Here is a 12,677-nt window from a genome sequence, read left to right as displayed (position 1 = left end):
CCCAGATGATGGCTGATGTGAGCTGACTGGAAGATGAACTTACTGGGCAGTGGGGAGGCTGTGTGTGTGTGTGCTCATGTGGGTCCCTCTCTTATAGTAGCGTGTGTGTGTGTGTGTGTGTGTGTGTGTGTGTGTGTGTGTGTGTGTGTGCATGCATATGTGATTATTCCATGTGTGCATGTATGCATGTGATCATTTTTGCGCACATACAAACATCTGTGTCTGTGTGTTAGTTTGTGCATGTGTCTGTTTGTGTGTGAGTGAGAGCGAGAGAGAGAGAGAGAAGGGAAGAGAACAGGACTGGTAAAGGCCAGAGAGGTGGAAGGAAACGTTCAAATGATGTTTGACGTGAGAAAAGAGGCGAGGAGCCGTGGCACATGCAGAGTAGGGCAGCAGGTGGCCATGACAGATCCCTCCGTCACCCCGAACTTTAATCTCAACAAAAGATGTTCGCTCCTTAATTTGAGATATGTTGCAGCAAAAAATGGCAATTCGTTCAGCAACACAGCTTCCAATTGTTTTCTCAGTTCATACGATGCTGAGAAAATAATATCAAAAAAACACAATTTGAGCGGCTGGCACAGGAAACAGCCCCAGATACGCGGGAATAATAACTTCCTTTTGATAATAATGTGTTTTCCTTGTCGTGTGCTGCCTTTAAATGGTGCTCAATCACATCTGCGGCGAGTGATTTCGTCCCTGCTGAGCTGGGCGATAGCTTCTCCTGGCTGATGTTCATCAACACAGCCATCGATTTTAATGACTTGGTCAATAGACACACACCGACTCCGCTCTGAGCATCCCTCTCTCTCTCTCTCTCTCTAACTCTCTCTCATCTGTTTCTTCTACTCTCGCCACCCACTGAGTCCCATTTACTATATTCTCCTTTTTAACAACGTCCGTCACTTCGTGTCGCCATTTTTCACAAAATGTGTTGAAAGCTGCTCGAGCTAGCGATGTTAGACTACAGATTTTTTAAGTGATCGCAAGAGCTTGGTGAGATGGTGATTTTATCGTGGTTGAGACAACAGTAAGAACACAATGAGAAATGAGCAAGGAGTGGGCTGGTGTGAAGGGAAATTAACAATAGGGAAGAACAAGGTGTGGAGATGGATTTGTACACTACTTTGACTAGCGGGCTTTATGAAACGCCCTGCTGTGGATGGGGAAAGCAGGTAAGCAGATCACAGCCCGGGTGACTGACACATCTCAGTAGGTGATGAGGTTAAAGCTGCCTTCAAGGTGCTCTGCATGAATCCACAAGCACACACATGCACACGCACACACACACGCACGCACACAAACACACACACACAGATGACATATATAAAAAAAACACAGTACTACATACTGTAAAAAGAAATACGGACAAATATCCAGACAAACACAAACACACACACAGAAGAGCACACAGTTGTTGATGTGCCCACTGATGCAGCGCGAAGACAAATTGCTCCCTTTGAAGGCGAAGCCAAATCAAACACAGAGTGTGATTTCTGTCACTGTGGTGTTTGGCTTTAAGGTTGCGAGGCTGACATCTGACAAAACATCCATGCAGTCACACCCAAGAAGTTGTGCACCACACACACACACACACACACACACACACACACACACACACACACACACACACACACACACACACACACACACACACACACACACACACACACACACACACACACACACACACACACACACACACACACACACACACACACACACACACACACACACACACACACACACACACACACACACACACACACACACACACACACACACACGGCTGGATTAAGGAGGAAGAGCTCTGTCAGCTCCTCCAAGATCCAGGCCTTTGCCATCAAAAAGCCACAAAACCTCCTCTGCACATCAGCGCTTACGAGCATTGTGTCTCGAGGCTCAAGCTTTTTCTTCAATGCAGCAACACAATCACTTAAGTTGTGGCTTTAGTATTTAAACTGTTTTCTCAATAATCACTTCTGGACACCCTCTTACATGATGTACGTGAGCAGGATTGGATCATTGCAGGAAAACACTACGTCAGTCTCTTAAAGGGCCACTTTGCATGGGATAGGTTTTTTCCATAAACAATTTTTACTGAAATTTAATTTTTTCCAACAAACAACAAACATTTAGAACCCCCACCCACCCCACACCCCAAACAATCCTTGGACAAAAATAAATTAAAAACATATTTTAAAAAAAAAGTACAAGACAATGCCGGCCCAAAAAAAATCACACGTACACAAATTTTACACAAAGGAAAGTGACTGAAGGTCATTAATGTGGGAAATTAAGGGGCGACAACTAGAATCAAACTTCCCCAAGGAAACTCTCAAAGAAAATGTAATCTTTTCGAGCTTAACAAAGAACAGTACATCACTTAACCAAGAAGATGACAGGGGAGGCTTGGGAGACTTCCACTCAAAAAGTATTCTTCTCCGAGCCAGAAGAGTTGAAAATGCAATAACATCTGCTTGCGGTCCAGATTAGGCAGAAGGCACCAGGGGGATCCCAAAAATGGCTGTCAAAGGACATGGCTGAAGATTTAGCTGCAGTATGTCAGACTGTGTTTTGAAGACAGAACACCAAAAATTGTTCAGTCTCGGACAGAGAAAAAAACATATGACTGTGGTCAGCCGGGGCAAAGCCACACCGGTTGCAGCTATCATCTACGTCAGGGTATATCTCTGCCAATTTGGCTTTAGAAAAATGGATCCTATGAAATACCTTAAATTGTATGAGCCCTAGACGAGCACAGGTTTATTTTATTTTTTTTACCTCTTTCAAGATGATAACTCATTAGATATTCAAGCAAAGTATCCCACATGACAGTGTGTGGGTTATTTCCATTGCACTTTACCAATATACGGAAGCGGAAAAGGCAAACAGCAGGTCCAAAATAATTGTAACAAAGGTGAGCCAGAACAAAGGTCGCAAGAGCTCACCCTCCATATTTCGCCACTATGCTGCTACAGCAGGACAGTAGGTGCCCATTGCCACATTGATATGCAGCGTTAATTGATTCAAAATGGAGTGCCTGCGGGGGATTGGGATTTGTGACCTTTTCGGACTGATAGAGAAAGTAGAGGGAAATTAGGGACACACTCGCAATTGTATATAGACTGAGGCGCAGGCTGCTCGGGATAGCATTGGTGTGATTACAGTAGCAAAGTTAAGTGTTCCTGTGGGTGCAGAGGTGTGCCTCGCCACTCGCCAAGGCCTCTCATTTACTAGTCCTTGAGGTTGTACCTATTCAAACTGTCCTTTTGAATGTACCCTAATGACATGCTTATTATTGTGTCTCCAATACCAAGCCGGGATGGAAAAAATGCCTCAACTGTTGAGATTCAAGTGCCTCTATTTGCAGTTTGACTTGGATAGGGGCTAAACAAGATTCCAACTGTGCGTTTCCTCCCGAATGAAATACAGCATCTCACAAAACTGTAAACCATACAACCTGAATATATTACCTTTATCATAACTTGAATAACAGCCACTGTGTTTCCATTGCCGAATTCCAACAAACCTACAGCGTTTTCCTTCCCTGTAAAATGGATCCGTACGTATACTGTAATTCCACCTAAACCCCCTCTCTAAACTGGCCTGTTAGAGGCAGGTCAGGAAAACCAGGTGACACATGCATGGTTAATGGAGCGCGACAGTCTCTTCAACACAGAAGCAAATAAGCTCTCATTGGATAGAGACCGGACCAAGCTGACGAGCCCGTCTTAATTATCCATTTCCAATTCTACCTGCAGTCTCTCATTACTATGTATCACAGGCAGCCCCCCACCAAAATGATTGCCTTTTTGCAATCTACAAGTTCATTTGCCCACATTTTATTGATCAAAATGACTCAGGAAAAAGAAAACAATCTAAACCTAAATTAAAAGCTTCATTAAATGTGAAAATTGCTCGGGGAATTGCGAACATCTGTTTCCAGCGCCCTGCATCATAAACTCCAAGGTTAAACCAAAAGCCAATTCACGGACTCAGGCACCGTTTGAAACTGTGAAGCACCTTTGCAAACAGCCAAACAAGCCAACACCGGCTTCAAACGATTTGTGGAGAGATGTGAGGGCAGGGACCAAAAGGCTCTCCCTGCCCTGTGTTCAGCAGGCCTTGTGAGTAGAGCAACTAAAAGCATTGAAAAGATAAACCTGACACGCTTAACCAATTTCACAGCACCACAGTAGAGATGCTGCTGTTCTATAGTAGTTTGAGATCAGCACATTGTGTTTTTCTTTCTAAATAATCCACTTTAGGCAGTATTAAGAGGTGTTTTTTTTAGACACCGCAATTGAACCCACAGCTTTAGGTGCACCTCTGTTCTCCGGCGACCTTGGAGCTGCTTTCAAGTGAATTGGCTCTGGTTGCACTTTAACAACCCCTTCGCTCCGGTGTTTGCAGCCTTCTTTATGACTGTTGGCCTCCGAAACTGCTCCGGTATACAAAGAGAGAGGGGCAGGGGCCTATGCGTCTCATTCCGGCTTGGCCCTCCCCACATAAGGGGAGGTCATAAGGAATAAAGAGCTAAGAGTATAAGATTGATTTAATACCAAACACCTCCCTGGCTCGAGATTCACTTGTGAGCTCAGGTTTGCCAAGCTGAACAGATGATTAAGCCTTTTCAGTGTAAGTCGCGACAGGTTCCATATATCTGGAAAAGAATAATAAAACAACTACAAAGAAAATCCCGCCCATGCTGAGGGTGTCTTGTGCTTACCTTTAGGATGTCCCGGGTCACTGAATTCGTACTTCCCCGAACCGACCGTCCGCAGCATTTGCAGACCGTTGGTACTATTCTCCTGATTGTCTGCTGCAGCTGTGTGCTGGGCCTGTGCTGCTGCTGCTGCTGCTGCTGCTGCTAATGCCGCCTGTCCATTGGTCAGAGGCAGGGTAGGGGGCTGGATGAGGCCCGGGTGAGAGCTTAAGTGTCCGTTACCCATGACGTTGTGAGTGTGGTTCGGGTGAACTACATGGTTGGCGGATTGGGCGGAGGGGTAAGGAGCTTGGCTGGCCATGTTCAACACCATGGAGGGAGGCTGATGGGTGGACTGGAAGTGTGCGGTCATGAGAGGGTGTTGGTGCTGGGGCACTTGTGTCTGGATGGACGGGGTCACTCCGATGATGGGCGACTGGGCCGTCACACTGTGGCTGTAGGAGGGCGGCTGGTGGAGGGCGTAGGTGTGGGGCAGCAGGCTGGGCTGGCTCACCGCTGCTACTGGCCCAGCCCAGGCCGGGCCTGCACATAGACAAAACACACACACACAGACATACAGTTATTAATCCTTTGGTTTCTTATCTGTGTGTAAAGAATTTAACTCAATGGTTGTACTCCTTGGTGATGTTTCTATTGGTCTATTCTTTAAGCCCCTATCTCACTGGGCTGCGACTGTTTGCGACAAGTTGGAGACTTCATTCGCAAACGAGTCTCTAAACTGTCTCCAAACATTCGCGGAGGTCTCAATTTCCTCTCATGAGTCGCAGAGCCGCGCAGTCCTGTCGCATGAATTTTTAACATGTTCAAAAAAAGTGCGCGACAAATCTGTCTCAAAATAGTCTCAGAGTGGTCGCAGGTGTCTCCAACGCGTCGCAAACCCTTCTCAATTTAGTTTCCGCGAGTCAGAAAATGCGAGCAATGTGAGACAACTTTGCGAGGGGTTGGTGACATATGAAACTAAATTGCGACTGATTTGAGACAAAAATGAGACGGTCGTGCGACGCTCGGCAGACGTTCGCGAGACATAAATGCGACCTCCTGGCAAGTGTTGGGCAGGACATTCGCAAACGTGTCGTGAGGAACCAACTCAGTGAGACTGCAAGTGAAAATTGTCACTAATTTGCATATTTGGTCGCAATTTTGTGTCTCCAACTTGTCGCACACTGTCGCAGCCCAGTGAGATAGGGGCTTTACACCTCTATCTGACATCTAGTGCGTGTTTGTTCGTCCTGGAAGAGGGATCCCTTTCTTTGAGACTCTTCCTAAATTTCCTTAAAGATCTCCTATTATACTACTTTTCTGGTCTTAATTTCTCATTAATGACTCCTATAGAGCAACCTGACACAGCACAACAAACTATGTAGATTTTCGGGAATCTCTTCCTCTCATCTGGGCGCTTTCAGCATTCTCTGTCAACACTCAGCTTTGTCCTTCACCGCCCCCTTGGCCCCCTGCCTGCCAACCCCACTCTGTTGTAATTGGTTACCTTCCAGAAGACTTTCAGCGGCGCACGGGCAGATTTGAGCAGACAAGTGGGGGCATGGCAGGAGTGTGCAGCATTACCATACATGGAAAATCCGGATTGTTCTACGTAGATAAATCCAGGAAATTTGAACAAGTGAATCGCGACCGGCGTCCCTAGTGTTTAGCGCTCTGCACAGCCACCCCAGACGGTCAGCCAGGAATACTTCTAAATGCATTTACGTCATTATCGACACTTGGTTAAACATGACTATAAATCATTATAACAACGTTTATAGGTCATAAAAGTTGAAAAAGAAAAAAATCCCGGCTAAAGGATTTTTTTTGCTAGGAGTTTTCCTTGGTCAAGCTAAGGGTCCAAGTCAAAGGGGTGTCATATTGTGTAGAAATAGCTATTTGTGAGATTGGGCTATAAAAATAAAAACTGATTTGAAACGATTTGAGAACAAAAAAAGCAACAACAACAAAAAGAGAGATTTCAATTGTATATCCCCATACAAGCAAACAAAATTGAATAAATCCATTTATTTCTACACTGCATTGTTACTGTTGACTGATTTGCGGCATTTCAGTGAGCTGCAGACAAAGCCGAAAAAAACAAGGGCACAGTGCTTATTTTTGAGTCTGGTATTAGATGAACAAATAGAGTTAGATAACAACATGGGAAGACAGAATCCAGTTTAAGTCTGTTCCCTCTCCACACCACAACTGTCGGTGTGTTGTAGCTCGTCTGTGGTCCAAGATTGTTTTTCATTTGAGATTTTAGATTTTTGATTTTAAACACAAAATATTTGAAGTGATGTTCAGATCTGCGACCCCAAGATCGACATTCAACTAAGATAAGGCGATTTATTTCGCTACAAGATGAACAATGCTTTTTTTCTGGATGTGGAAACGTATACATGCTCAGTGGATGGGGTATTTTACACTATTATCTGTATAGTAGTCTGTGTTTACCCAGACTCTCAGAGCCAATCATTTATCTGCCCTAAGGCGTTCATATGCTGGGGAGAAGGAACCACATAGGGACTGAACCCTGCCTCCCTTTCTCAGTCATACATCCGCTGCAACTCCTTCATCTCGAGCTCCCCCAGCCATGGTCCAGGCTCCCAAAAATAGCCTACCAGTCTGCCAAGGGGCCAAAGGCTAAATCACAGCATGCAAAAAGTGAAGAAAAGATGAAAAAAAGCCCACATTATTCATGCTACTAGGCAGAGAGGGATGGAGAGGGAGGAAGAAATAAAGACAAGACAGCGAGAAGAAAGGAGAGAAAGAGAAAAGGGTGGTGTTGGGGGGGTAAAGACTTCGGACGACAGGCCAGTTCCGCTCATAATTCACATGTCATTGGGCTAATCAGCGCCAAGGCTATATATTTCATTTCCCTTCTTCTGTAGCTCCTCTTGATGAATTGATTCTGGCCAAATTGGTTAGTACAATAATTCCGCCATCTTGTAACGTTTGGAGATTGTAATGCAGTAAATGCCGTTGATAAGAATTAAATATAAGAGATAGTGTATCCGTCCTCCAATTTGATATTCTTGTCCTTTACCATCCATCTAATCTTCAACCAGAAAAATCTATCTTTAATTAGGATGTCCTTATCACGATCCAACATCCAACTACACTCACAGCCCTTGCCTGCATGAATATCAACTGCATTTAAATTACGTCATTTCTATTGTAGTGAGTGTGCCACATTTGTCCTTATATTTTTTCCATTATTCCACAATTTTCTCAAGTCCAAAGCATGGCATAAAATCAAATAGCAATGTTCTTACCAGAAACTTAAGATGAGAGAAAACTTGTTTTTTTTCAACCCTTCTCTGACAGACACAACGGTGAAGTTTCTGTTTCTGGAAGGAACAGTTGATTAATTCTGGCACGGTTGGCACTTTCAGAACTTTCTGGCAACGCAGTTCAGTGAAGTGTGGAGAGGAGAGGAGCTGGCTTGGTTGCCAACGCCACTCACTCACAGTTTGGGAGAAGCGCACACATGCAAATCAACATGCGACACCATGCTCTGGATTTTGAGTGTCATATGCGACAGGCAGCGTGCTAGGTCGGTGACATCTCACTCTCCTTGCGCTTCGCTCCGAGCTGTGGTGTGGCTGTGGCTGTGTGGGGGTGGGGTGGGGGGCGGGGGGTGTGAAGCCTGGTTCACTTACCCAGAAAAACAAGACCTCCAGAGCTTCATGGCTAAATCAGAGGGACCATCAATGCACAGCAGGAGGCTGTGTTGCAACGCAGCAGGGGATGCACCGCAGCGGGAGGCAAAAAACAGAGTCCTCCTACTCTAACACCACAACAGAATCCATCCATCCTGAGCACCTCAAACAACTTCTGCTATGGAAGAAAACTTCCCTGTTGGGTCAATTATCAAACTGTTATCATGTATGCATGAACCAATCATGTTGTGCATATGCAAACAGTAATTAGGAGTTGATTTGCAAAGGCAGTGGCATCGGCTGGGACACGTTTGTTTCGGCACGTAAAGCTTCACTGCCACAGGAGAAGCAGCTGTCCAAAATCTGGATTTGTTGAGCTTGAATTTTTCCACAGGAACAAGCTCTGTGCCAGTATTATTCTTAAATGAGACACATTTGTGATGAGCAGGAGGCAGAGGCCAGCAGAGCAATGGAAGGAAATTAACTGCTCCAAGGCAGAGCCATTCTGGGTGAGTTCATTACAATAAAGAGAAAAAAACTTCAACATTGGCTCAACTCCTTAATGTCGAGTCGTTCACGTTTAAAAAAAGGGCATGAATAGAATAAGGTCACTATCAAAATTAAACCTGGTGGAGGACATTTGGAGGACTTTTGCTACGGAGCTTTGCTACATAGGTTGAATTTAGACTACATCAGCACCAGTTAGTGACATAATAACTTTAGAACAAGGGCAATATAATGAGAACAGAGCGGGGAATGGTGAGCCACTTGAAGGGTTGTTAAGGTGTAATATTGAATTACACTTTTATGTAGTTCATTTTTTCACTTCTTGATATCACACTCACATTTCTATAATGACACGCATAATCAAGCTAGTTCATGTAGAGAAAGTGTTGGTGGATGTTAATTATGCATGATCGTGTGTGTAAAGTGTGAATACTGCGGAGGCAAGCGTGTATTTTATGTAGGTCAAAGCAGTCAAGATGTCTCATTAGCATTAAATGCTAGCGTAGCTGGCCAAAGGTGTCTGGGGTGTAGCACACAAGTGTGAGTGTGTGTGTGTGTGTGTGTGTGTGTGTGTGTGTGTGTGTGTGTGTGTGTGTGTGTGTACATGCACACACATGCTGGCGTACCGATGATGTAAGACTTGCATCACGGTAAACAAACATCAGGAGGAAGCAGTAGATGTGTAAAGTGTCTGTCAGTGCGTATGTATGTGTGTAAAATGCTGTGTGTGTGTGAGTGTGAGTGTGTGTGTGTGTGTGTGTGTGTGTGATCATTACCGGTGGGCTCGCTGTCTCGATGTTGCTTGGCGGGAGGCTCATCTGTATCCCATGGCGTGAGCTGGTTGATGGGGGTTTGTCCCCACCTTACCCCTGGAGCCAGCAGCAGTCCTGGGGTCTGGTTGTCTCCAGGAGACAGACCGGAGACCTGCAGCACAGCAATGAAAGAAAAAACAACATCACTGATTTGAGCACCATATGAGAGAAAACTCAACCTAAGGAAATATGTGAGAATTAAAACCAAACCACTCTACACATTCTGATCGTCAGATACAGCGTGTGTCTTAATGACCATTAAATCTACTTCATCAGCACAAATGGTTTGTATACCATTTCATTTTATAGCTTGAGTGAAAATTACAGCCATCCTAGTTTTTTAAAGATTTTCAAGTGAGCCGTGGTGATGGAGCATGATATGCAATTAGCATTGAGTGATTTCTGATTACAGCCTATATATATATATATATATATATATATATATATATATATATATATATATATAATGGGAACAAAGGGAAAAAAAATCTAGTTTGCAACCCGTAGAGTCTTCACAGAAAAAACAATATTTTTCTTTTCATATATTTCTAACAATTAACTTTCTAGTGCGAGCTACAATCAAATTCAGACCCCCCCCCCGAGACTGTGTATATCATTTTGCAATGAATTAAACAGTGTGTTCATTCAAGTGAGATAATGCAATTCTGAACACAAACTAGAGTCAATAGAAAGAAATTCTTTTTGCAGGGATGAGAGAAAAGAAAAAAAAATTGAATTTCATCAAAAAGAACATGAAAAAGCTAGGTGACAACTGTGTGCATGGGGCTAAGTCCAATACAACTTCACAAACCCAAAAAAAAAAGAAAGGACCTGAGAATTCCCTAAGCCGTTCTTTGCACCCCCACACAGCTCTAATATTTTCCTTTGCTAGCTAGGGGAGTAACAAATGTTATCAGGCAAGCCCAGACTGATGAAAAACACTGGGTCAATCACCACTGGACCCCTGAGCAATATTGGCCTGTCCCTATCTTCAGTTTGAACGCTCAGCGCTCTCTCTAACAACCGTGTTTGTGTGCATGTGTGTGTGCGTGTGTGTGTGTGTGTCTGTGTGTCTGTGTGTGTGTGTGTGTGTGTGTGTGTGTGTGTGTGTGTGTGTGTGTGTGTGTGTGTGTGTGTGTGTGTGTGGTGGGGGGGGGGACAAGCCTGATTCCACTGCTCGCCCCCGCCAGCCCCCTGAGTTAATAGAAAAGACCTGGTCACCAAGCCCCCTCCCGGCTGATCCGTCCAACCCTCCCCGCCATCCCTCAATTCCATTATCCTCCCTGACCCGGCATCCACTTCATCAAGCATCATGCATTCCCACCACAGCTGTGTCGACTAAACCCCTTGACAGACCACACCGAGGCAACAAAACCAAAAAAAAATCAAAACCAACCAATTGGTTTTCGCGCTGATTTAATGTGCAGCTCTACATATCGGGATCGATCCCATATCAGGGATAAATTCATATGGATTTATCACCACCACCACTCTACCAAGGCCTTCAACACTTAAAAGGACATCACATAGTATTGATGCTGCTGGACACCTGCTCTCTAATAAATAACCTCACAATAGGAGCCAAGTGTGTTGAGTGTCACTTGCTTGATAAATCCATACTGAAAGTTATATGACACATTTTTTTGGGGGGGGAGTGTAGGAAAACATTTCAAGGCGAAGTAGAGTGAAGGATTGAGAGAAGAAGAGAATGAAGCTGGGTTTAGCGGGTGGGGGTAGACAGGCTGTCAGTTCTTTTTGTCCAGTTCGACTTGTCGACTTCAGACAAGAGAAAACTGAAATGGTTTACTCAGAGAGCGCTCAATTCCATCCGAGGAACCCTGGAGACCCGGGGAAAGGGAAAAAGATCCGGACCATTTCCAAGGTGAGGAGTTGCCTTCCATGGCCCACTATTTGTTTTAATGAGCGTTTTTATTTTTTTCGTCCTCGGTTACTGTGTGCCTTTACTGTATTCCTCTCCAGCCACGCTGAACCTTCCCGTCTATACAGGCAACTCCTCATTAACAACCAGCATTGACTCTCTCACTTTCCTTTAGCCCTGCACCTGCCTCTTAATATTCTTTCAATAATACTCGCACCCATTTACACTAAACAGAGAAAGAAAATATATATCTTCTGCTGAAAGGCAATCCATCTGTCACAGTTTTAGTGCACCGGTAGAAAGAAAAGGGAAGAAAATAGGTTCTTAGTCAGAGCCATCGCATTGACAGTATCAGCCAGGCTCAGGAACAATCCTGACTTTAAGATGATCAAGGTTAGATAGGAAATAAACACACACACACACACACAGAAATGCAGACTGGAGACACAAGGGAGTGTGCACACACACACACACACACACACACACACAAAAGCCACAAGGTGAAAATACATGTGCACTCATAGAAGCCAGGAGATCTCAGATTGGATGTTTATTGAGACGACAGGCAGACTTTGCTGCAGGTAGGCAGAAAGGTACTGCTGGTTCTAGGACAACGAATGCCATTTTTCTCCCATACTTTATTTGCTCTCCCTAGTTTGGGTCCCCTCCTCCCCGGCCGCCCATTATCACTGGGCAGCAGATGGTTTCGTCTGACTCGACAAAAACCATGCTGGAGAAGAGCAGGGGAGCCAGATAAATAATTTGTGAGTCGTGCCAAGAGACCATTCTGTGTTTGTTGTCAAGCCGGCTTGGGAAAGGTTATTTAATACTGTAAGCAACATCTGTGCATATGGACCACATACTGTAAGTGTATGTGGATTGGGGCACTTGCACACAGGCAAACACAAAAGGCACAATAACGTTTGAGCAAACTATTATACCTGTACACACGAATCTGCATATATAACTGCATAAAATATTTTCTTCTTAACCAGTTGAACTTTGAGTTGTATTGTTTGCACACAATACAAACAAGCAAGTATGGGGAAGGGGTTCTTTGTTTTCATTAATCACCATATACAGTTGTTTATATGTGAAAATAG

General features: G+C 44.4%; 1 protein-coding gene across 1 annotated transcript in view; it reads right to left on the bottom strand.

The window, feature by feature from the left end:
• klhl29 (kelch like family member 29) overlaps nucleotides 1-12,677 on the bottom strand; it is a 214,028-nt gene that overhangs the window by 105,249 nt on the left and 96,102 nt on the right. Inside the window, exons 4-5 of the mRNA XM_080047433.1 lie at nucleotides 9,660-9,807; nucleotides 4,733-5,251 (exon numbers count right to left, since the gene is read on the bottom strand). Coding sequence (XP_079903559.1) covers nucleotides 4,733-5,251; nucleotides 9,660-9,807 — 667 coding nt within the window. The remainder of the gene's footprint in view (nucleotides 1-4,732; nucleotides 5,252-9,659; nucleotides 9,808-12,677) is intronic.

The sequence above is a fragment of the Ammodytes marinus genome, assembly GCF_949987685.1.
Source record: "Ammodytes marinus genome assembly, chromosome: 19".
Classification (NCBI taxonomy): Eukaryota; Metazoa; Chordata; class Actinopteri; order Uranoscopiformes; family Ammodytidae; genus Ammodytes; species Ammodytes marinus.
Note: the sequence above shows the minus strand (reverse complement) of the source record. Positions and strands in the feature narration are given on the sequence as shown.